The following is a 24,539-nucleotide window of genomic DNA, read 5'->3' as shown; positions in this document are numbered from 1 at the left end:
CACTCTGAAGCCTCCACCCTACTGTCTTCACTGCTATTGTTATTGGCGCTAGCTAGATTCAGGATAGCTGTGGTAGATTAGCCTGTGCATAGCTATGGTTGTCAGACATACCCTAGGAATAATAAACTATTCCACATGTCCCAGTTTAATTCATTCAGAGGTCTTGTGATTAAGACTCAGGAGACTGGATTCAGTTCCCAGCTGTAGCATAGACTCACTGTGTAATCTTTGGGCAAGTCACTTAAACTCCATAAAACGGAGATGAGAACACTGCCTTTTTCACTCTTCTTTGTCTTGCCTATTTAGCTTATAAGCCCTTTGGGGCAGAGTCTGTCTCTTACTATGTTTTTACCATATGGTGCCCCAATCATGGATGAAGCCTCTGAATATTACTGTACTACAAATAAATAATAATTATGTCTGTTGTGGTGGGGAGTTGGATGGCAGTCACCCAGTTGGAAGATCCCACTGACTTTTATGGGGAGTTTTAGGGGAAAATAAAGCCATTTTTAAAAGTTGGAAAAAATATACAACAAAGATCACAAAACTGGCTTTGATTTCTAGATAAGTACCTTCTTATCGTGTGGGAGCAAAAAAGATGCAGATAAAATAGCAAAATGTTAGTCAGTCAACCAACTTTGTTTCTGGGATGGCACAGTCTCTCCTTTCTGCAAGGAGATACTGCTTTTTGTGCAGGTTCTCGACAGTAGACAAACAGTGATGGGCAGAGGAGGCTTTCTTTTAAACATTCATCAGAAGGGTCGCCGTGTTAGTCTGGATCTGTAAAAAGCAACAGAGAGTCCTGTGGCACCTTGAAGACTAACAGATGTATTGGAGCATAAGCTTTCGTGGGTGAATACGCATGCATCTGACGAAGTGGGTATTCACCCACGAAAGCTTATGCTCCAATACATCTGTTAGTCTTCAAGGTGCCACAGGACTCTCTGTTGCTTTTAAACATTGTAACTTGGGCCTGATTTAACTCAAAGGTAAGTCAAACTGTTTTTGAAAGAATTAAACTTGGATCAAATTAAAAGCAGGAGAGCAGTCCAGATTCTGGCTTCCGCCCAGATGTGCAGAGTTTAAATTACCATGAAATTAACACCACTGAAAGCACGAAGGCATTTTAAAAGAGGTGGTGTATTGTAGTTCAAATTGCACTGTTACCTTACAGAAACGCGTGATAACATAACGAATGTGCTGAGATGTAATTTTTTCTTCTGTTCTACTGGGAAACTGAAAATTCAAGGGACGCCAGCAGTAGCAACTTCTGTCTTCTGAAATGACATTCTTGTTCATGAAAAGTTTACACTTTTGACAACCGGTTAAAGCTAAGTCCCTTTAAAAGATCAATAAAACACAGAAAACAGGAGCATGAATGAATCTTCAGGAAGAAGCCACACGTTTTCAGGAAAAAAAGAACAATCCACAGAGAACAGCCTTGGGCAGCTGAGTGATGTGTGGAATATTTGATTGCTCCCCATACAGCCAATTCCTTCGTTTTGTCCTGCAGCAGACACACAGAGCCTTAGATTGCTTAAAAAATAAATCTGCCTGGACCTACATCACAGAATAAAATTACTTCCCCTAGACATAAAATGAGGGGCAGGGGTGTAGAATTTTTCAAAAGAAAATAAGATTTTTAATATTACGTTAAAATACCAAGGCATTTCTTTACATTGCAGCTCAATAGGAGAACCTTTAACCACAAAAATTGATCTGTTTATGGACTCAGCGGAAGTGATTCTGAACAAACACTTTTTAATTACCCATGACTGTTCTCAGTGCAGTTTTCCAGATTCTCCCATAGATGAAGTACCACATCTCCCTTCAAGTAAAAGAGAAAAAAATCAGGATAAGGGTAATCTTTTTCAGAAAACTAAAAGAAGCATTTCCTAGAGAGAGCATCCACAGATATAACGAGGAAAGCATTACTGGGAAAAGTCCCACTGATTCCAAGCGATGATGGATAGTCAAAACTTTCAAGAATGGGCTCTTGGACTCCTTAATAAGTTGCCTGTTTCTCAAAAGTGTTCAGCTTTCAGCAGCTTCCATTAGGGTCAATAGAAGATGCTGATGCTCAGCAATTTTGACAATCAGATCCTCCTACTTAGGTGCCTAAGTAAGGGTTAGGTGCCCCACATTAGGTGCTTAGTTTTAAAAAGTGTGGCTGACGTTTCTGGACCAAATTCTTATCTCAGTTAAATCTTCTTCTTTTGTATGGCTGGTGCAGAGCAGCAACTACAATTTCACCTGAAGTTGATTCTGCCAAATGGCTACATCAGGAATAGCAGAATGTATTGCAGGAATGCATGTTTCATATTTATAAATTGGGAAGTAGGTAGTGATATGTTCGATGGTCTATTGTGGGGAACCAAACTTGAACACTGGGGAGTCCTTGATTTTCCATTTGTGCATTAGATGTGTGCATATACCATGGTTGGTTTGAATTCGGTTCAGAGTTGACCAAGATGACCCTGGAACCTTCCGAATGGGATCCAGCACAAGGTGCTTATTTTTAAAGCCTTGTTTAGCCCAATCTGCTTTCCAAGCCTCCTTCCGATCGTAGCCTGATTTCTTGAGGCTAAACTAAAGTTCCCAGAAATACTTGTGGGACTTAAGACGTTGGGGGTCATTGTCAAGGTCTTGGTGGATAGGAAGGCATCCATTTTCCTGGATTCACTGAGCTTCGCGGAATGTTGCAGCAGTTCGGCGTATCAGCGAGGGAGCGATGTTAGACAGAACAGGTAGCCATGGTGTTGGAGTCGACGTAAGGATTCCTGTGATGCACTGCATCACTGTATTCAGCTGGGTATCCACAAGTCGCGTGTGGCTGCATCTGCTCCATACCAGTACACAATATTCAACTTGGACAAATCAGATGTCTTCAAGTCACCAGGGCCTGATGAAACACATCCTTGAATACTCAAGGAGCTGACTGAGGAGATATCTGAGCCTCTAGCTATTATCTTTGAAAAGTCATGGAAGATGGGAGAGATTCCAGAAGACTGGAAAAGGGCAAATATAGTGCCCATCTATAAAAAGGGAAATAAGGACAACCCAGAGAATTACAGAGCAGTCAGCTTATCTTCTATACCCAGAAAGACACAGGAGCAAATAATTAAGCAATCAATTTGCAAACATCTAGAAGATAATAAGGTGATAAATAACAGTCAGCATGGATTTGTCAAAAACAAATCATGTCAAACCAACCTGATAGCTTTCTTTGACAGGGTAACAAGCCTTGTGGATAGGGGGGAAGTGGTAGATGTGGCATATCTTGACTTTAGTAAAGCTTTTGATGCTGTCTCACATGACCTTCTCGTAAACAAACTAGGAAAATGCAACCTAGATGGTGCTATTATGAGGTGGGTGCAAAACTGATTGAAAAACCTTTCCCAGAGAGTAATCATCAGTGGTTCACAGTCATGCTGGAAGGGCATAAAGAGTTCGGTCCCGCAGGGATCAATTCTGGGACTGGTTCTATTCAATATCTTCATCCATGATTTAGATAATGGCATACAGAGTACACTTATAAAGTCTGCAGACGATACCAAGCTGGGAGGGGTTGCAAGTGCTTTGGAGGATAGGATTAAAATTCAGAATGATCTGGAGAAATGGTCTGAAGTAAAGAGGATGAAATTCAATAAGGACAAATGCAAAATACTCTATTTAGGAAAGAATAATCAGTTGCACACATACAAAATGGGAAATGACTGTCTAGGAAGGAGTACTGCGGAAAAGGATCTGGGGGTCATAGTGGACCACAAGCCAAATATGAGTCAACAGTGTAATGCTGTGGCAAAAAAAGCGAACATCCTTCTGGGATGTATAGCAGGAGTGTTGTAAGCAAGACATGAGAAGTAATTCTACCGCTCTACTCTGTGTTGATTAGGCCTCAACTGGACTATTGTGTCCAGTTCTGGGTGTCACATTTCAGGAAGGATGTGGACAAATTGGAGAGAGTCCAGAGACAGCTTATTCTTTTGACAACTCATTAAAGATAAATTCCTCAAGAACAATAAAACAATGAAACTTCCATTTAAAATGGATCATTACTAGTTTGTTGGTGATAAAGTGAAAGCAAAGTTGTGCTTATGCTAGGCTTGAGTCTCACCTGTTAAACAGAAACAATGTTCCTTTATTTTACACCATCAAGACAGGAGCTGAGGATTGTCCACCCAGTAGTAATACTTTGGAGGGCAGAACTATTGTTTACTCTAGATTGGTTCAAAATATCAAGACTTTGAGACATTCTTTCATGTACAGTTTGCAAAGGATGTTGATGACTAGGCTGCCTTAGAGATTGTCTAAATACAAAGTTGCATGACTTTAACTTAAAACAAGATTTTTTTTAACTGATTTTGTTAAACTGATGCAAAAGGCTGAGTGGACACTTGGGTTTAAACTAGTGTTATTTCAGCTTATCTTAAGTTGATTAGGAACAAAATTAAACCAAGAAAGTAGTAGTAAACTGAAATTGAAGGGGTGTGCACTTGTTTAACCAGTGCAAGTTTCTGTGGAGATAGTACCTCAAAGAGGCAACTAGCCATAATGGAGTAACTATCATTTTGCTGTTGGATTCGCCAGAAAACTAACTCTTTTTTGTGAGTTTTCCTGTTAAAACTGGTAGGCTGCTAACCCTAGACTCAATGCTTGGTAAGTATGGGGAGAAAAAGCTATGGGCCATATGCTCCCTTTGCTATGCAGCCCATAATCCCATGTAAAAAAAGCATAAAGGGTCCACTCAGAAGGGAAATACAATGACATAGTAAGTTTTCCTGCACTATATAGTTTCCACCCACCTCTCCAAGAAATTCTCAATAATGGGGCAAGAACAGAAAGAAGAGGAGCGGGGCAGGGGCATGTGGCATGATCCTTCCAGAAAATGGTGCAAAGTGGGACCCCAAACCTTTTGCATTACATCTGCTGTGAGCAGCAGTAATTGTCACTATATGCTCTGTGAACTGACTGGAGGGGCCACAGATGCACTGTCAGTATGGGTGGAGTCAGTGACAGCCTGGTAACTGTGCTGGGGCCAGGAATCATGCTGTGGTATAACAGACCCACTGTCTGCACTGAGACATGCATGGTTTGGGCTCCTTTTTCTCACAGATCTTACTTTTTGAATTAATTGAACACAAGTGTGTGGCAGCCTCACTTTGAAATCTGGTACATTTACATCGCCCTACCAGCAGTTTGTTTAGGCTTCGTCTTAGTGGTTGTTTTCATGGCCATTCCTCTGCCCAATCTGTAAAGCCATTGGTCCCCATGTTCCAAGTGTGACTCAGCTTTTACAGCAATGGAAGCTAATATAGCTAGATAGTTCCCTCCAAAAACACCGTTTTCCTGGTCTGACCACCTTTGCCTAGAAGCCTAAGGGTGGATATGCCCATGTTTGGTGTTAGGGGTGAATCCTACAACATAAATTACATCCAAAGTCTGCCAGGAAAGTCAAATGTGGGTGACTTGTGAAATTCACAGGGTACATTGGTTGTAATTTATCATACATTGATCAATTTATTTGTAAAATTTTGAGGAGTAGGAGAGGAAGAGAAGTCGCACGCAAATCTAGATCTTGTATATAATACTGTTGTATTAGGAGGCACTGTGGCCTAGTAGATAGGGCATCAGACTAGCAGTGAAGAGATCTGGGTTCCTCTAATCCTGGCTGTTCCAATGATATTCTCTGTGTGTAACCTTGTGCAAGTCACTCCACTTCTGTAAGTGATGCCTATTTAGATTGTAAACTCTCTGGGGGCAGGGACTCCACTCTAGTGTTTGTGTAGCATCGAGCAAAATGGGGCCCTGTTCTCAGGTGGTGCCTCTTGGCATTAATGTAACACAACTAATAATACATAGTGTATATTGTATTATATTTAGCAAATGATTATGTTCAGTGGTGCCCAACCTTATTACATAAGAGGGCCACATAAACCTAAGCACAATTTTGCGTGGGCCAAACAGATTCCACAAATTTGAATAAGATTTAAAGTCACCTATATTGATTTATATTTTAAGTTCAGCGTGTTTCATATGTATTTAAACAGGTGGTTTCTATGTACGGTATTGTCTATTTACACACTTGTGTAAACTAAAATGATGTAAACATGATGACAAAATGCTAGTGAATCAGCCGTTAGTATATTGTGTTGAAGCAGGCTGTGGGCCCTATGAAATGCTCTGGTGGGCCGTAGGTTGGGCACCTCTGACGTAATCCATAGGAAGTGACTGAAATTATGTTAAGGGGTGGGAAAACAGTGGAACATTTAGAGCCAGACAACAGATGGTGTAGATGGGGGAGGTGAGGAGGGATTTCCCATTACATCTAGCTGTTAGACTGATCCTGAGGAAAATAAAGTTCTCCTCCTTGGGTGCCTCGTGTATAGTTATTGACTTTTAGTAGGGAGACTTGCTTTAGAAAATCGCCTTTTGCCAAAACAGTTCTGAAACTCCAAGCCTGAGAGAGATGGTTTAGATAGAGCTGGATTACATGGACTTCTTAATTAAGATAAACTCTAAATCCCAAACTCTGCCCTGCTTAAAAAAAGGAGATGAAGGGTTGTTTGCTGCCCTTGATTACCTTATCTTGGTTAGTCAGGCCATTCAGTCAGTCAAAAGCAGTGAAACCAAGGAGGAGCTGCTCCCTTGGCAGCTATTCGCCTAGGCTCTTCTCATGAGCAGGGCCAGCTCCAGGCACCAGCAGAGCAAGCACGTGCCTGGGGTGGCACATGCTAAGGGGCGGCATTCCGTCCATTCTTGGGGCGGCAGAGTCCGGTCAGCTTTTTTTTTCTTTTTTCTGCACTTTGGCAGTTTGGGCGGTGGCAGTCCGAGTGGTTATTTATTTATTTTATTTTGGTTTGGGGCAGCAAAAATGGTAGAGCCGGCCCTGCTCATGAGTCATGTGGAAGCCCCAGGCTCTCAGCTGGCATCTCCGGCTGACTGAGCTCAGACTCCTGGCTGGTTGCCATGCAGCTCCAGCGCTGTCCTGGGAAATAAGAGGCCCGAACAGCGACACCTCTGAGGCTTATTGCTAATGAGTATTGTCTTTAAACCCTTCCTCTCCTGCCTGCAGCGAGCTGAGCCACCATGGGCCCTCCTGCCACCCCCACCTGTGGCTTTGACTTTTCCTGCACAGAAAGGAGCACTGAGGCTCCTCTGGCCCCACGAAGGGCCCGGGACAAGCATGAGGGCTCTGGACCCCCCGCTGCCTCTTCACAGGAAGGGCCCTGGATCTGCGGCTCAAGATCAGCTCCACCCACCTCACACTGCCCCATGCCACAGTTGGGCTCAGTGCCTGGCGAGACTGCTGCTAGCAGCAGGGGACCTCCACGGCAGCAGGACCGGAGCCCTTGGGGCGTGCGATGGCCACTGCTTGCCCCACTTACAGCAGCAACATCCCCTGCACTCCTAACTCGGCCACAGCCCCCATCCCTGTGCCAGCCCTGCAGCGTGCAGTGCCCTGCACCTGGCTGTGTATTACCCCTCTACCATTTGCCAGTTCCTAGCTTGCATGGTGCCTGCCCATCTGGGACTCCTCCCTCAGCAACAGTCCCTCTGTTTGGGGCTCTCTGCCCTTTGTCCACACACCCCATTCCCTTAACTCAGTGGTTTTCAACCTGTGTTCCGCGCACCCTTGGGGGTCTGCAGACTATGTCCGAGCTTTCCAAAGGGGTCTGTCTGCACCTCCATTTGAAATATTTTAGGGGTCCACAAATGAAAAAAAAAGGTTGACTGCCACTTCCCTGACCGTGCACCCTTCCCCCTGTGAGTCCCCCCTCCCCTATGTATCCTCCCCTCCCCCTGTGAGCCTCCTTCCTCTATGCCAAGTATCAGAGGGGTAGCCGTGTTAGTCTGAATCTGTAAAAAGCAACAGAGGGTCCTGTGGCAACAGAGGCGTCTAATGAAGTGGGCATTCACCCATGAAAGCTTATGCTCCAATACTTCTGTTAGTCTTAAAGGTGCCACAGGACCCCCTGTTGCTTCCTCTATGCATCCTTCCATCTCCCCCCGCCTCCCTGTGAGTCCCTCTCCCCTATGCATCCTCCCCTCCCCGTTGTGATTTCCCCTCTCCTATGCATGCTCCACTGTCAGTGATACCCTCCCCTGTGGCTGCTCCTCCTCCCCATGCATGTTCTCCCTTCCCCCCTTTTGGAATGTCCCCCTCCCCCATCGGGGATCCCCTTCCCTTACGCACGCTCCTCCGTCTCTCTCCCTGCACGCTCCCTCCCCATGCCTGCTGTCTCCCCCTGCTCGATCGCTCCTAACTTACTCACAGGCTCCCCGGGCACGAGCCCACGCCCGCCCCCTTGCTCCGGATCCGCCCCGCACGCGCCTCCCCGCAGCAAAGCGCTCTGGCTCCCCTCAGAGCGCCCGGCCGCCGCCGAGGGGCTGCGAGCGGCCGCGGGAAAGTTTGCAGTCACGCCGCGCGCGTGGTGGGGAGGGGGAGGGAGCAGGGCAGTGGGGGCGGGACCTGGCCGGCTGCTCTGAGTCTCCTCCCCGGTTAGCCCGCGCCGACCCCTTTCCCCGCCTGCCCCAGCTCCTGGCGGGGCTGCGGGCCGGGGGCGGGCGAGAGATGGAGGAGTGGGGAGGGGGCTTTGCTGCCTCCAGCCCCGCCCGGCCGCTGCCCCGGAGCGCCTTCTGCCAGGGAGGCAGCGGGGGAGCGCAGCCCATTAAAGCCCTGCCCGCCGCCGAGCAGGGCTAGTCCGCAGCGCCGGGGCACCCGGGGCTGGAGGGAAGGCGGCAGCCGGCGCTGCCATGGGGAGCCCGGGGCCGGGGCGCCCCAGCCCACGCTAGGAGGAGCCGGGCGGGAGGCTGCCGGGGGCGCCCGGCGAAGCGGAGACGGGGGCGCGGGTGTCAGCGATGCTGGAGAATGGCTCGCTGAGGAACTGCTGCGAGCTGGGCGGCCGAGGGGGCTTCGGCTTGGCGGGGCGGGAGGCGGCGGCGGCGGCCCGGCGGCCGGCCTGGGTGGTCCCGGCGCTGTCCAGCGTGCTGATCTTCACCACCGTGGTGGACATCGTGGGCAACCTGCTGGTCGTCATCTCGGTCTTCAAGAACCGCAAGCTCCGGAACTCAGGTGAGAGGGGGGCGAGCGGGCTGGACGGGGCCGCTTCGGGGACTCCGGCGTAGCCCTTTGCTGCCCAGCACCAGGCGGCTCCGCAAGTAGCCCCACGCCTGGGCTCCAGCCGGGCCAGCTAGGGGGGAACTTTGTACAACGGGCAGCTTTATACTCAGCCCGATACTATGCCGCTGCCCCCCCTGAACCCTGAAACTGGGCCACGCTCCTAGAGCTCTGCCCCGGACCTCCCAACTCTGCTGAGCCCCACAACTCAGTCCTAAACCCACGACACTGTGCTGACCCCATAACCTGTGCCAATCCCTACACTCAGCCCTCAAGTGATGCTAAACCCGGCACTGGCTCCTAATGGGCATCGAAGTATATCTTAGCAACACATCGGGTAATCTTTGTGCCGTGTATAATTCCGTGTATGTTATAAGGATGCAGGCTAATAAAATAGCGTTTAATGATTAACGGAAAGCTTTCCCCCAAACTGATCAGGAGGGAAATCTCAGATTCAGACTTGTCTAAGTGTACTTTTGAGGGGGGGGGGGGGTGTAGGCGAGCGAGACTCAATCCACTGTCCGCGGTTTATCAAATTCACAGTAATCTTCATATTTATTAACCAACTTTTTCTGCCTCCTGCTTGGTCCTCCTTAAACACCAAATAAAGGGGATTTTTCGAATCATGTGTGTGTTTATTTCTTGAGGTGATGTAACTGACAAACTTTCTGTTTGCCTCCCAGTTTATTCAGTTTGGGGTTGGCTAAAGATGCAGGTGGCTAGAGATTTGTTTGCCCCACAGAACTAGACAGGGGGAGGAAATAAGTGGTACCCAGATGGGACTGCTCTGCCATGCCTCTTTTAGAATTGCTTCCCATTGTTGTTTTATGTCCCGTTGTATGGACTTTTGTTATACCACCTACCGTGCTGCCTACAGCTGGATTCAGCTGAACAGGAGTTCATTTATAAGTGCTAAAAAGTTAGATTGTTCATAAGATATTTGTACTCAGTCGACTGTTAGGTATATGGATGTAATGGAAGGTGTTATTATCCCCACTAACTGCAGTGAACGAGCTCGTTAGAGTTCCCATTACAAGCAGTTCCGGGATTGCACGGTTACTTCAGATCTTCAATAGCATTATTTTATGACGTGAAGGAACTCAGTCCTAAGTAACAAAACTTTGTCAAGACCAGATCCAGGTTAGACGCAGAATGCCCAGTACCATCCCTATGCTAAATGGGAGACTACTTTGGTGCTACATGATCTCGGTCGAATTTTAGATCAAAGAGAGACATCGGGAGCCTCGCTATGAACCCTCCCTTTGTTAATAAAATATAGTTGGTAATATATCATTATTAAAGTACTTTAAGCATGCAGGGCTATTTCAGGGAGGGTCATTTCTTTTGCAAAGGTCTTTTCAGTGTTTTCTTGTTTCACATTCATTGTGGATAGTTCTTGAACTGAAGGGAATTGAGGAAAATTCAGTCCCTGTGTTAAATACAAAAGATGAAGTAGTGTGTAAAGAGATGACACTTCCGTTCATTAAATGTTTATCGTTGGTGCTTTAACTATCTCCCAGTTTACAGTGCAATACACTAGGTTTCATTTACTATAAGAAAGGCTGAAATATCTCTTTATCTTATTTATTAATGTACCTGGTACAAATGGTATTCTTGTAGTTCAGCCGAAGCACAAGACTTGTACAAACATCATTTCAGATGTGTGAAACTCTGGTTTACGTAACTTGACACTAGTAACTGCTATAGATATACTAATTAGACTTGAATTGAACAGTAGGAGGAGCTAAGAACTAGGTTGCCTTTGCTTTTCAAAGAAAAATGCTTCTCTAGGAAGCAGAAATAAATGAAATTGGAAAGAATACAATATACACAGCTATCATTACTATTCTGTTATCATTTGGTCAATACTTAGCTACTATTATAATTTTTAAAAAAGGAATCTAGCCTTTATCAGTTTCAGTAGGAAAAATAAGTCAAAGGGACAGAAATGAAAATATGGGAACATAACCTATCAGGAAGATATTGAACTGAAAAAGGCATGATGCTGAGTTTTCATCTAAAAGCAGTTTTCTTTTAGCAAATGACTGTGTTTAGTCATCAATTGCTTAGTAACTTGATAACATGATTATATTTTAAGGGCAGGATGTAGCTTAGAAAGCCATATAATATAGTATGGTTAAAACAATATGCTTCTATTGGGCTTTACTCCATGTAGAAGTCTAATTAGTTAGGGGGAAGATAATGACATTCCTCCATATTTTAAAATTCCTCCTATTACTCTGAGGCCACCTTTACCTCTGCTGATGAGAAAATACTGTAAGTGGGGAGAGAAAAAATTACAGCAACCTACCAGTCCTTAGACAAATAGATCTATCACTTATCAGAGCCCATAGATATGAATCACTGTAGCTTTGCATGACCCAAAGACTGAGAGAAGTGTCAGTTCTGCTCTGAATAACCCTGGGGGTCTGGGAGTACACTGCTGTGACTAGTGCCCATTGGTTGATGAAAACGAATAGATCTTTGTTCACTCATCTTTGTAAAGCTCAGATGGACAGAAACATCAAATCATAGAGGAGGAAGGATGATCAGGACTTCTGTCTAGGTAGGCTGATACGGTTTGCTTTGTTCATTTTACAGTGCAAAGAAGTTATTGGTGAATATGATAGTGAGAATAACCTTAAATTTAATTATCAAAGTGCATGGTGGTATCATAAGATTTCACTAGTGACAAGCATTATTTTCATAATAGAATTATTAATGCATATTATTAGGTCCAGTAGTGCCCACAATGTGCTAGCAACAGTTTACAATTCATGAGGCCAAGCAACATGCTGAGGGTCAGGGAGAGGGACACCATAAACATATTTATTTTGAACATACATATTCTCTTCTTAACCTTAAATATTTATCTACATATGACTGTCCCACAAATTCATTTTTCGGCATCAGGAAGAAATGACTCTTAAGGATGGATTGGGGGTGGGTAGAGATAGGTAGTGGCTTATGGGTCAATTCAGTCAAATTTTCATGTGTAGAATGCAGAATGAAAGAAGGTGTGAAGATGACTGGGAGAATCAGAAAAATGGACATTCAAAACTATCACCATTAATGTTGTAGTGGAGAAGATAAGGAATGCTAAGAATCAATTACTTTGGAGGTGAAGGGAAGAAGAGAGAAGAGGCAGGAGTTGGAAAGATAGGTGGGTCAAGAGATGACTTTTTGAAGAGACTGGAGCATAGAATTATAGAATTATAGAAATGTAAGGCTGGAAGGGACCTCAAGAGATCATCTAGTCCAGCCCTCTGTGTTAAGGCTCTGTTGGAGCCTATTTCAGTGCTTAACTATCCTTATAGTTAAGATATTAGGAAAAACTTTCTAATCTCCCTTGCTGCAGATTAGGCCCATTATTTCTTACCCGACCTTCAGTGGAGATGGGGAACAATGGATCACCATCCTCCTTGTAACAGCCCTTCACATATTTGAAGACTTATCACATTCGCCCCACCCACCCCCATCTTCTTTTCTCAAGTCTAAATATGCCCAGCGTTTTTAACCTTTCATCCTAGGTCAGCGTTTCTAAATTTTTATCATTTTTGTTGCTCTCCTCTGTACTCTCTCCAAATTGTCCCCATCTTTCTGAAAGTCTGGTGCCCAGAACTGGACAAAGTACTCCAGCTGAAGCCTCACCAGTGTCAATAGAATGGGACAATTACCCCTGTGTCTGACATACCACACTCCTGTTAATACAACCCAGAATGATAAGCCTTTTTCACAACTGCATCACATTAACACATATTCATCTGTGATCCACTACCATTCCCAGATCCTTTTTTCAGCAGTACTATTGCCTAGCCACCACATTTTAGAGTTGTGCATTTGACTTTTCTTCCTAAGTATAGTACTTTGCACTTGTCTTTATTGAATTTCATCTTGTTGATTTTGAGTATCTTTGTAATTGTGAAGGGAAGGAGCAAAGGAGAGTCAGATATTGAGGAAGGTCAGGAGGCGGTGAGAGTGGATGGCAATGGATGTCAGAGACAAGAGGTGATGGGGCCACTGAGACAGTGGAAGAGTTAGAGGAGGAGAGCAGGCCAAAACTTTGGTGTAGGTGACAGGGGAAAAGGAGGACAGGGTGCTGGGACCGAGGAAATTTGAGGAATTTTGGTCACCATTATATAGAAAAGATGTAGAGAAACTGAAAAGGATCCAGAGGCAAGCAACAAAGATGATCAAAGGGATGGAATGCAAGCCATATGAGCAAAGGCTGAAGGAACTTGGTATGTTTAGTTTGGAAAAGGGCAGATTAAGGTAGGCAGGGGAGGGAGACATGATAGCAGTCTTAAAATACTTGAAAGGCTGCCATAAAACAGATGGAGAAAAATTGTTCTCTCTTGCCACAGAAGGTAGGACAAGAGGCAATGGGTTCAAACTACAGCATAGCAGATTTATATTAAATCTCGGGAAAAACTTCTTAACTGTAAGAACAGTAGGACAATGGAACAAACTGCCTTGGGAAGTTGTGAAAGCTCCTTCACAGGAGCTTTTCAAAAAGAGGCTGGATAGCCATCTGTCTTGGATGGCTTAGACACAACAAATACTGCATCTTGGCAGGGAGTTAGACTAGACGACCCTTGCGGTCCCTTCTAACTCTATGGTGGGAAAGACCACTTCAGATCTTGACTACCTTCTCTCTGAAAAAGCTGGTGAACTCTTGTGTGGAGACAGAGGGAGAGTTTTAGGGTGCGAGCTGAAGGTTGCAACTAAGCAGTGTGGATTCGGGGAATAAAGAACCCAAGTTCAATTACTTTAACTAATATCACTAATAACCTTCTCTTCAGGAATCAAGACACCATTATGTCATATCCCCCAGATTTAGACACACTATTCTGTCTCAGGTTTTATTCTAAGATCCCAATAATTACAAATTGTTTAATTATGAATCATCCACCATACAATTAAGGAATGATCAAAAGCAAATGTTTCACAGCCTTCCTATAATGTGAGGCTCACAGAACTGAGTGAAATAAAATGTCCCATTAGCCTTTATATAGAAAAGTGTAGGTTGATATTCATGTTTAGCAGAAGAGGAGAGTGAAGAGAGTGTGGGGCATTGGTAGGACTGATGCTTTTAGGGCCTGATCTTTCTGTCCTACTGCATTGGGAGTTATAAATAAATAAAGATGCCCTATCTCCTAGAATTGGAAGGGACCTTGAAAGGTCATTGAGTCCAGCCCCCTGCCTTCACTAGCAGGACCAAGTACTGATTTTGCCCTAGATCCCTAAGTGGCCCTCTCAAGGATTGAATTTACAACCCTGTGTTTAGCAGGTCAATGCTCAAACCACTGACCTATCCCTCCCCCCTTTGGGCAGCATTACAACTGCAGGCTTGATGTACGTACTAAAGTCTGTTTCTCAATTGTGCTTGGGGGAAAGGGAGTGAATTTGTGAAGGCTTTTCCTACTAATTCATATCCTAATTGGTATGACTCTGCACCACTTGTGCAGTTATGTAACTCTAGTCAGCCTTTTTGTAAGATCCTGAGCAATTTCTGATCTCTAGACATGGTTGAATTTAGTTAGTGCTTTTTAGAATTAGTGCTTTTATAGTGTCTAATTTTGGAGAAGAAATAATTTTATCCAACCTGTTGCAAAATTAAACAAAACGTCATATGTGGGAATGATCAAATAAGTTAACTTGTTCTGTTTGACATAATGTCCTGAGTTTTCAGAAGTGACTAATGATTTTGGGTGCCTCAATTATCGTGTGTCAAACTTGAGATATCTTTAAAGGGGCCTCATTTTCAGCTGAACAATCACCCTAAAAAATCAGGTCTCATTAAGGTCACTAGTCACTTCTGAGACTTTCAGTCCCTATTTATATAGACATAGATAACTCTACTATTCCAATCCCAAACTAGCTCTTATATAGATACTAGTGCTCTCGAGATGAGGGAGACAGAGACAGGATCATAAGCAGCAGCTAGCACAATGGAACGCTGATCTTGATTGGGGTATCTAGATGCTACTATAATACAAATAATAATAATTCCACTCTTTCCTCCATTCTTTCCCCCCAGTCATCAGAACACTGGTGTATATAGACATGTAATTATATATATATATATACACATATTATGTATACGTCTGCAGAAATAGATTTTTCTATATGTAAATGTACACACATCTGTAGAAAATAAAACATTCCTGCACATGGTATTTTAACAATTCTGGCATTTAACTTACTAAATAAACTTTAAAAAATGTAATTGTGTCTTGTGCTTTTCTTCTTCATTTTCCCATTTCTCATCATTCACACCACATTCTTTCCTTCTTCTTTACATATGGGTGTGTCATAACTATAAAGGGAAGGGTAATAGCTGTCCTGTGTACAGTACTATAAATCCCTCCTGGCCAGAGACTCCAAAATCCTTTTCCCTGTAAAGGGTTAAGAAGCTCAGGTAACCTGGCTGGCATCTGACCTAAAGGACCAATAAGGGGACAAGATACTTTCAAATCTTGGGGGGGGAAGGCTTTTGTTTGTGTTCTTTGTTTGGAAGTGTGTTCGTTCTTGGGACTGAGAGGGACCAGACATCAATCCAGGTTCTCCACATCTTTCTAAACAAGTCTCTCCTATTTCAAACTTGTAAGTAAATAGCCAGGCGAGGCGTCTTAGTTTTCCTTTGTTTTCTCAACTTGTAAATGTACCTTTTACTAGAGTCAGAGTAACAGTCGTGTTAGTCTGTATCCGCAAAAAGAAGAACAGGAGTACTTGTGGCACCTTAGAGACTAACAAATTTATTAGAGCATAAGCTTTCGTGGACTACAGCCCACTTCTTCGGATGCATATATGTTCCATTCTATATACTCCTGTTCTTCCTTTTACTAGAGTGTTTATCTTGGTTTGCTGTACTTTGAACCTGAGACTAGAGGGGAGTCCTCTGAGCTCTTTAAGTTTGATTACCCTGTAAGGTTAATTTCCATACTGATTTTACAGAGATGATTTTTACCTTTTTCTTTAATTAAAAACCTTCTTTTTAAGAACCTGATTGATTTTTCCTTGTTTTAAGATCCAAGGGGTTTGGATCTTGATTCACCAGGAGTTGGTGGAAGGAAGGAGGGGGGGTGGTTAATTTCTCCTTGTTTTAGATCCAAGGGGTTTGGATTTGTATTCACCAGGGATTTGGTGAAGGTTTTTCAAGGTTTCCCAGGAATGAAATCCATTGAAATGGTGGCAGCCGAACCAGAGCTAAGCTGGTAGTTAAGCTTAGAAGTTTTCATGCAGGCCCCTACATTTGTACCCTAAAGTTCAAAGTGGGGATCCAGCCTTGACAGGGTGTATATTCTCCTCCATTATTATTTGTAGCCTTCCCTTATTCCTCATCTCTCCCTACATCTCCTTTCTTTTCCCCCCTGCATTGTGTTCTCTCCCTTCTTTTCCATGTTCTCTCTCACATCTAATTTCCACTCTCTGTATCTCCTTTCCTTTTCCCCATCCCAGGCTCTCTGCGTCTCTCCTTCCTTACCCACTCAATTGTACTGCTACTCTTTTCTAGCCACCAACATCAATCTGTTATCTCACCTCTACATTCCCCCACGTGTCTCCTTCCCTCATCCCTTCCCATCCCCAAAACACTGATCCCTTACAGCATTCTGTTTCTCTCCCTTTCCTCCCTCCATCAAGACTCTCTCCCTCCTTTCCCTCCACTAGCCCACTCTTTCTACCCATTGTTAGTAAGCTAAACACAGTAGATCTCTGTTGTCTTCTGGGAGGTGGGATGGGAGAAGATTCCCAGTGACATGTTCTCTTCCATGTGAGCTGGTTCAAAAAGTAACCTCAGTTGAGTCACTGATTTTGAGACATTAATTTTAATGAGCATTGGGTGCCTAAATACTTTTCAAGATCTAGGCCTAAGTGATAATGACTGAAATCTTTGCCCTATTGAAGTCAATGGGAGTTTTGCCATTAACTTCGAAGGGCCAAGATTTCACCCAGTGATAACAATATAATCCACTTCAATGTTGCTGGAGAAGGGTGTGTATCAAAAGCTAACACTTTGACCAAACTTTATTTCTTTTGTGCCAAATACTAGAGCTGGCATAAATCAGCATAGCTCAATTACAGTAAATAGATATATGCCAATTTACATCAGCTGAGGATCTGATCCTTTATTTTTATTTTTTTTTTAAAGAGGAAACTAGTCAAAAAGACCCTAACATTGAAAATAAGGACATTAAACTCCTTAGACTCAACACAGAGGCTATGTAAACAGCCAGAGTCGAGTCATAAAGGGCATACATACCCTTAAACAAGAAAGGAAGCAGAAAACCTAGTCTGGGTAAATGGCAAGTTACAAGAGGGTATTTGAGCTAAAGAGAAAGTGGAAATCCAACCCAAGTGAAGCCAACAGAAATGTGTATAAACTCTAGCAGGTAACACATAGGCTAGAAATCAGAATGCGAAGAGGGAATTTGAAGAGCAGAGACGTAAAACCAAATAAGATTATATATCTATATTTATCAGAAGCAGGAAGCCCACAAGAGAATCAGTAGATCATGCGTGCTACTCAGGGTTACAAGGTGCACTTAATACGATAAGGACATTGGTGAGAAACTAAATGACTATTTCAGATCAGTCTCTGCCACAGACGATGGTAGGGAGTTAACTAGCCTTTTCAGACAATAAAGAGAATGTACTGCTAGAGAATGGATACAAAACAATGAATGGGCTAGTGAAGGGAGATCGGGAGCTTCTGTTCTCATAACACAAGAACCAGGGGACGTTCAATGAAAGTGAAAGACGTAAAATTCAAAACAAAAAAAAGGAAATACTTTTTCACACACTGTATAATTGGACTATGGAACTCTGCCACAGGAATGTATAGAGACCACAAATTTAGCAAGATTCAAAGAGGGGTTGAACATTTATAAGGAGAACATTGGCATTCAAAGTAATAGCTAATATGAACAAAAAATATAAGAGGGATATAAAACTGATGTTAACAGATTTAAATCAATCTCTAACAATTAGGGATTATGATGAGACTATAATTCAGGGGCAGATTGTCTGACATCTGCTATTGCAGGATTTTTTGGACCTTCCTATGAATTATCAGGTGCTGGCTATTGTCAGATGGGATACTGGACTAGATAGACTATTGGTCTGATACAGTATGGCAATTCCTATGTAGCTGAGGTGTCAAAAGGAAAGGTGGTGGAACATAGTGCTAAATGAATGTGGAACAAGCCACCAGGATCAGATTCCTGGGGCTTGAATTAATTTAAGAATGGAGTGCTGAACCCTAACACAAATATGCAATCCTCTCTACACTGGAGGACTTGAAGGTAGCAAATGTTGTGCCTTATCTTTAAGTAAGACATGAGGTGAGCCTGGCAATTACAGATCTGTGAGCCTTACTGCAGGCAAAATGTTTGAATGATCATTAAAAAAAATCACAATGATAAAATACCTAGATGAGTATGATACAGGGATTTCTTGCACTTTCTGAAGCAACTAGTACTGGTTACTCTCAGACAGAATATGGAACTAGACGGAGCTCTGAACTGATCTTGTATGGCAACTCCTGTGTGTCTTGGCATCTCCCCCATGGACTCTGGAAAGGCTGCTCCTTTACAGTGCTTTCTGACTTCCAAAGAATGTTCACTCTACAATAGAATGTTCACCCTCCAATCCTGGCCAAACCCAGAGGATCTTCTGAGTATTCATTGGTGTCACTGCAGATGCTTTGACACACTGATTCGGAGAGCTAAGATGCCAGAATGCTTTCTACAAGGAGTAACGGCAATCATTTTCAAAGGGGGGATTTTTCTTCCAATTTTTAACTGCTTAATATTTCAGATGGTGACACGAGTCACCTTGGGCCAGTTTGTCATACAAAGCCAGATCCAATTGCCACTGAAGTCAATGGTAGTCTTTCCACAGACTTTAGGATGAGTTCGATTGGACCCATATTGAGTACCAACATCCTAGGGAGCTCACCAAAGTTAGGTAGCAAACTAGGGAAATGTGGTCTAGATGAAGTTACTATAAGGTGGGTGCACAGCTGGTTGAAAGAGTATACTCAAAGAGTAGTTATGAATGCTTTGCTGTTAAATTGGGAGGGTGTTTTTAATGGGATCCCAGAGGGGTCAGTCTTGGGTCTGGTACTATTCAATATTTTCATTAATGACTTGGATAGCGGAGTGGAGAGTATGTTTAGAGAGTATGCTGGGAGTTGCAAGCACTTTGAATTACAGGATTAAAATTCAAAAAGACCTTGGCAAATTGAAGAAGTGGTCTGAATTCAACAAGATGAAACTCAATAAAGACAAGTCTAAAGTACTTCAGTTAGAAAGGAAAAATCAAATTCACAACTATAAAAGGGGGAATAACTGTCTCAGTGGTAGTGCTGCTGAAAAGAATCTGGGGGTTATAGCGGGATCACAAATTGAATATGAATCAACAGTGTGATGCGGTTGCGAAAAAGGCTAATACCATTCTGGAATGAATTAATAAGAGTGTTCTAAGTAAGGTAAGGGAGGTAATAATCCTGTTATACTTGGCACTGGTGTGGCCTTAGCTGGAATACTGTGTCCAACTCTGGATGACACGCTTTAAGGAAGATGTGGACAAATTGGAGAGAGTCCAGAGGAGAGCAACAAAAATGATAAAAGGTTTAGAAAATGTGATGTAAGAGGAAAGGTTAAAAAAACTTGGCATGTTTAGTCCTGAGAAAAGAAGACTATGGGGGGACTTGAAAACAGTCTTCAAACGTGTTAAGGGCTGTTATAAAGACAACAGTGATCAATTGTTCTCCATGTCCACTGGAGGTAGGACAAGAAGTAATGGGCTTAATCTGCAGCAAGGGAGATTTAGGTTAGATATTTGGAAAAACTTTCTAACTATAAGGGTAGTTAAAATCTGGGATAGGCTTCCAAGGGAGGTTGCGGAATCTCCATCACAGGAGGTTTTTAAAAACAGGTCAGACAAACACGTGTCAGGGACGGTCAACATTTACTAGATCCTGCACTAGTGCAGGGGGCTGGACTTGATGACTTCTCTAGGTCCCTTCTGGACCTACATTTCTATAATTCTAGATATTAGCCTCTCAGGTAAAGGAAATTATATTTATAGTTCCCTGTAAAATGCTGTGCAGACAAATGGTGAGATGCATAAATAAATAAGTTCTAGCATATTGACTTGCTCCAAGGAGGGCAAGTGACATTAATCTCAGGAAACATAAGACTGTAGCAACTTGGTAGTACCCCACCCTAGAGTGATTTACCAAAAACTTTGTCTAAGGGGCAGAAAGTGTGCTACAGTATGTAATTTTCCACACCTCAGTGTCTGATTTTCATTAATCCACTATCTTTTCAGTCCTGAAACTTCTACCTTAACATGGGACATAAAAACAGGATTTCCAGTAACTCTAGTAAATGGAGATGTTTTGCCTAATTCTCTGCTGGCTATGCCAATCGATAACTGAGAAATGGCCCATTATGTCTGGTATCCCCAAATTTACCTTTGGACTCAGCACTACCAAGTATTCAAAGTGTGAGTGATGTTAGGATGGTTGACATTTTCCTGTAATTTCAGCTAAACAGGAAATATATTAAACTCAGGGATGAAACAGCCACATCTTCTATTTGGCACCAGGTAATATTATCCTAGCTCTGCCCTTGTGTACCTGCACTGATTGAGGAGAACTAGAAATACCATGAAAAGTCAGCTTTCCAGGGTATTCTGCAGTGCTTAATTTGTAATGAAAGAGGTGCCAGGGTTCATGCAAGTAGGTGCCGGGGCTCAAGCATTTTTTAACTTTCATAACTAACATGGCAAGCCCAGTGGTGCCAGAGCTATGAACTGCCAAGCCTAGGGATGCTGGAGCTTGGTCCTAGCACAGATTAAGCACTGATATTTTGAAGTCTGCACCATACGTAGGTGCAGTATGGACTGCTGCTTTTTTCCTTTTTTAATTACAGATGAGCTACATGAACATTTGATTAAGCTATTTGATAATAGCTACTAAACAAATTGTGCAGTAAAATCGCTCACTCGATATCATTACATTTGCCTGAATGTTTATATTTTATCCAGTTCACTTCCTGTGTTTAAATGTTATTTATGTACATCTTGTATCCAGCTTATATTTTGTATTTAAATACCAATATCATGATTCCGCTTATGTTTTATGTTGCTCCTACAAACATTGACACTGTCTTGCAATAAAATAACATCCTTCACATTAGACTGACAAGTTTGCACAAAGGACAATCATAAAAATGTTGCATGAAAAAGTTAGCTGTTTGGCTAATAACAATGGGTAAAATAAGGATCCCAATATCAGCTTTGCAAATATAACTCTGTTTACCATCTATAAATCTTGAGCTGCTTTCTAAGGGCTGGTCTACACTTGGGGGGCGGGGTCGATCTAAGATACGTAACTTCAGCTACGAGAATAGCGTAGCTGAAGTCGACGTATCTTAGATCAACTTACCTTGCATCCTCACAGCGCGGGATCGACAGCCGCGGCTCCTCCGTCGACTCCGATTCCTCCTCTCACTCTGGTGGAGTTCTGGAGTCGACGGGGAGCACGTTCGGGGATCGATTTATCACGTCTAGACAAGACGCGATAAATCAATCCCCGATAGATAACTACCCACCGATCCGGCGGGTAGTGAAGATGTACCCTAAGGGTAAAATTCATTCCTGTGTAAAGTACTTACAAAAAACTCTATGCATTCATAAACCTCAATTTTAAGATTTAAAGCTCTATCCACCTCCCATTGATGCCAATGAAAAGATTTAATTGGCGTCAATGGGAGATGGATTGGGCCCTTAATTTGAATTTGAGCACTGAAAAATTAGATCAGTCTAGTTACTTCATGCAGGAGTGTGAAAAATTTACATCCCTGAGCACCATGCTTAGGTTAACCTAATCCCGGGTGTTGACACAGCTAGGTCAACAGAAGAATTCTTCCATTGACCTAGCTACCACTTCTTGAAGGGGTAGATTAACTACGATGGGAAGAAACCCCTTCCACTGGTGTAGGACACGTCTACGCTACAGTAGCACAACTGCAGTGCTAGAATGTATAAATGTTGAAGAGGGTCTTGCATGAATCCTATATCATCTCTCTGTATTTATGTCTCTATCCAATATATCTAGGTATTTATTATATTTCATTCATCACCATGGTATTGAAGCAGCCACATTAGCGGCTTTTATATCTGTAGCCTCTTTACTGGCTTTTATATCTGCACAGGTTTAAAGTGATGTGAATAGTCTAACTGTTGAATGAAGATAATTTTAATACACATACTAAGCTGTGCTGGAGAACCTTTGAAAGTTTGGTTGTGGTTTTGATAAATATCCACATATTCAGAGATCATTTGAACTGCAATAGCAGACTGGAAATCTTGCAACAACAACATTTCTCAAAAGGTCCCGCTCCTTTTGGGCCCAGAGAGGATAACCTCTTGCATAGTATTTTAGCACTCTGGGTACAACTGTGACCTGCGAGTGCAAAGGCATTTGAGACAGAAAATATTGTCCATAGACTTCAGAAGCACAAAAAAGTTTTGGTCCTAAAAACAAATGAGCTGGAAAGGAGGATGTGGGTCATATTGTTAATTATTATTAGTAGTACCTAGAAGCCCTATTCATGTTCTTCCAGCTGGCATAAAATAGAGCTGTCCTGTGACTGCTCTTTTTTATACTAAGTACTTGGACAATGGCTAGATAGTTCCAAGATCAGGGACCATAAAATAGCACCTGAGCTGCACCAAGTGTGTCTCAGAATCATCCCAGGATCTGGCCCTTTATATATTTCACCCTCCCCCGCCCTTCATATCTAGTAGCTACAAAGTCATTTCAAAGAAGAGCATTTAGATGTCTGACTTGTCCATCCCTTCTCCTTGTTACTAGTGTCAGAAAAACATACAAAACTCTGAAGAAACAGGGAAACTTATAGATGTTACAGGAAGAATTATGATAAATATTTTCTAAGTAGAATATTTATTGAGCATTCTTAACTGACAGAATAAAATGTACCTTGTGTCTGTAGATCTTTTGTGATAAATGATGAAAGTCACTAGTGAACCATATTGTTGAAACATTCTGAGGCTATAAGCAATATTTATGGAGCAAAATGCTGGCTTCACACTCATCTTGGTCTTACAAAGAAAATGTAATCATTGACACTTCAAACTGGGGTGAAGGAATATTTTATATATTAGAAGAACAATGAGTTCTATTAAATCCTCCAGGTCAGGGCTCAATGTAGCCATTACTTAGAGGCAGTGAATCATTAACTTGACCACTCTACATATATATTGCATCCCTTCCTATTGTGCTCTGTTTGTCTTTAGAATGGGTATTTCTCAGGGCAAGTGCCATGCCTTCTCTGTGTAGAAATCTCATAAGAATATCCTGGGTGCTACCAGCATTAAGGGTGGGATATTCAAATATGCCTATGTGATTTAGGAGTAAAGTCAGGACGTTGTGCTCCTAAATCACTTAGGTGCTTTGGAAAATCTTGCCCTAAATGCATAATAATAATCACAGCTCTTCACAGAGAATCATTTTTAGTTGGGCTTTCTAATACGATCATGCTGCTGTCTAACAGTGTCACATTCTCACATTTAAGGGCAAAGTAGCTGCTCGTTTCATATTGGACCAAATCCTGGTTGCAGCAGTATCTATATCATGGAGCTTACTCAAACTGCCTGGGGGGGCTCTTCAGCTGTGGATACCTAAGTTGAAGTGGGGGTAGGTCTGGGAACAGCCTTACCTCAAAGCCAGGGAGAAAGAGCAAATGGGCTCTGTGCCCTGAAGAGGTATTTTCTAGACGACAGAGAATTCAGTCTCCAGGGCTATCAAACATGACAAGGGCCTAACTCTGCAATAGGTCTCCAGCTCAGCCCAGGAGCCAGCTGCTCCCCACTCAGCTCTGGAGCTGTAAGATAGCAAAAGCTACCTCCAGGAGTGGTTCTGGCAGCTGGACAAGCCAGAGGACGTGCTCTCTTATGTGCAGCTGAACAGTATATGGTGCCAGGGCAGCAGCATGGACCTTGACAAGGACATCTGGGAAGACCCCACCCCAGCCAGGACAGGAAAGATCTGGAAGCAACTGAAGCTGGGCAGAGCAGAGATAAAAAGCAGCAAGAGACCACGGTTAGTTAAATTCAGAGAGCAGGTGTTATGAAGGGCAAAAGCATTCACAAATAGAAGTCATTCTGCTGCCATCCATTCCCAAACCATGGTCCTCACAGACCCAGCCAGAAGGCACCCCTCAGGACAACGAGGATTCAAAGAAGCCCTACAACGTCCAGCAGATGAAGAAGCAGTACTTTGCTAGAGAGGAGGAGGAAGGGGAAGGAAGTGGGTTGGAAGGAGACTCCCAGGATGCCTCATTGGAGAATGAGGGGAAGCAACAGCTGCGTGGGGAGTCCTGTC

The 24,539-nt window shown here is 43.1% G+C and overlaps 1 protein-coding gene across 1 annotated transcript in view; it reads left to right on the top strand.

Annotated features, from left to right (window-relative positions):
- Window positions 1–8,862: 8,862 nt before the first annotated feature.
- The window catches only part of MTNR1B (melatonin receptor 1B), a 55,039-nt gene continuing 39,362 nt past the window's right edge, over window positions 8,863–24,539 (top strand). Inside the window, exon 1 of the mRNA XM_054015666.1 lies at window positions 8,863–9,076. Coding sequence (XP_053871641.1) covers window positions 8,863–9,076 — 214 coding nt within the window. The remainder of the gene's footprint in view (window positions 9,077–24,539) is intronic.

This window comes from Malaclemys terrapin, chromosome 1, assembly GCF_027887155.1.
Source record: "Malaclemys terrapin pileata isolate rMalTer1 chromosome 1, rMalTer1.hap1, whole genome shotgun sequence".
Taxonomy (NCBI): domain Eukaryota; kingdom Metazoa; phylum Chordata; order Testudines; family Emydidae; genus Malaclemys; species Malaclemys terrapin.
This window is presented reverse-complemented; position numbering and strand designations above follow the sequence as displayed.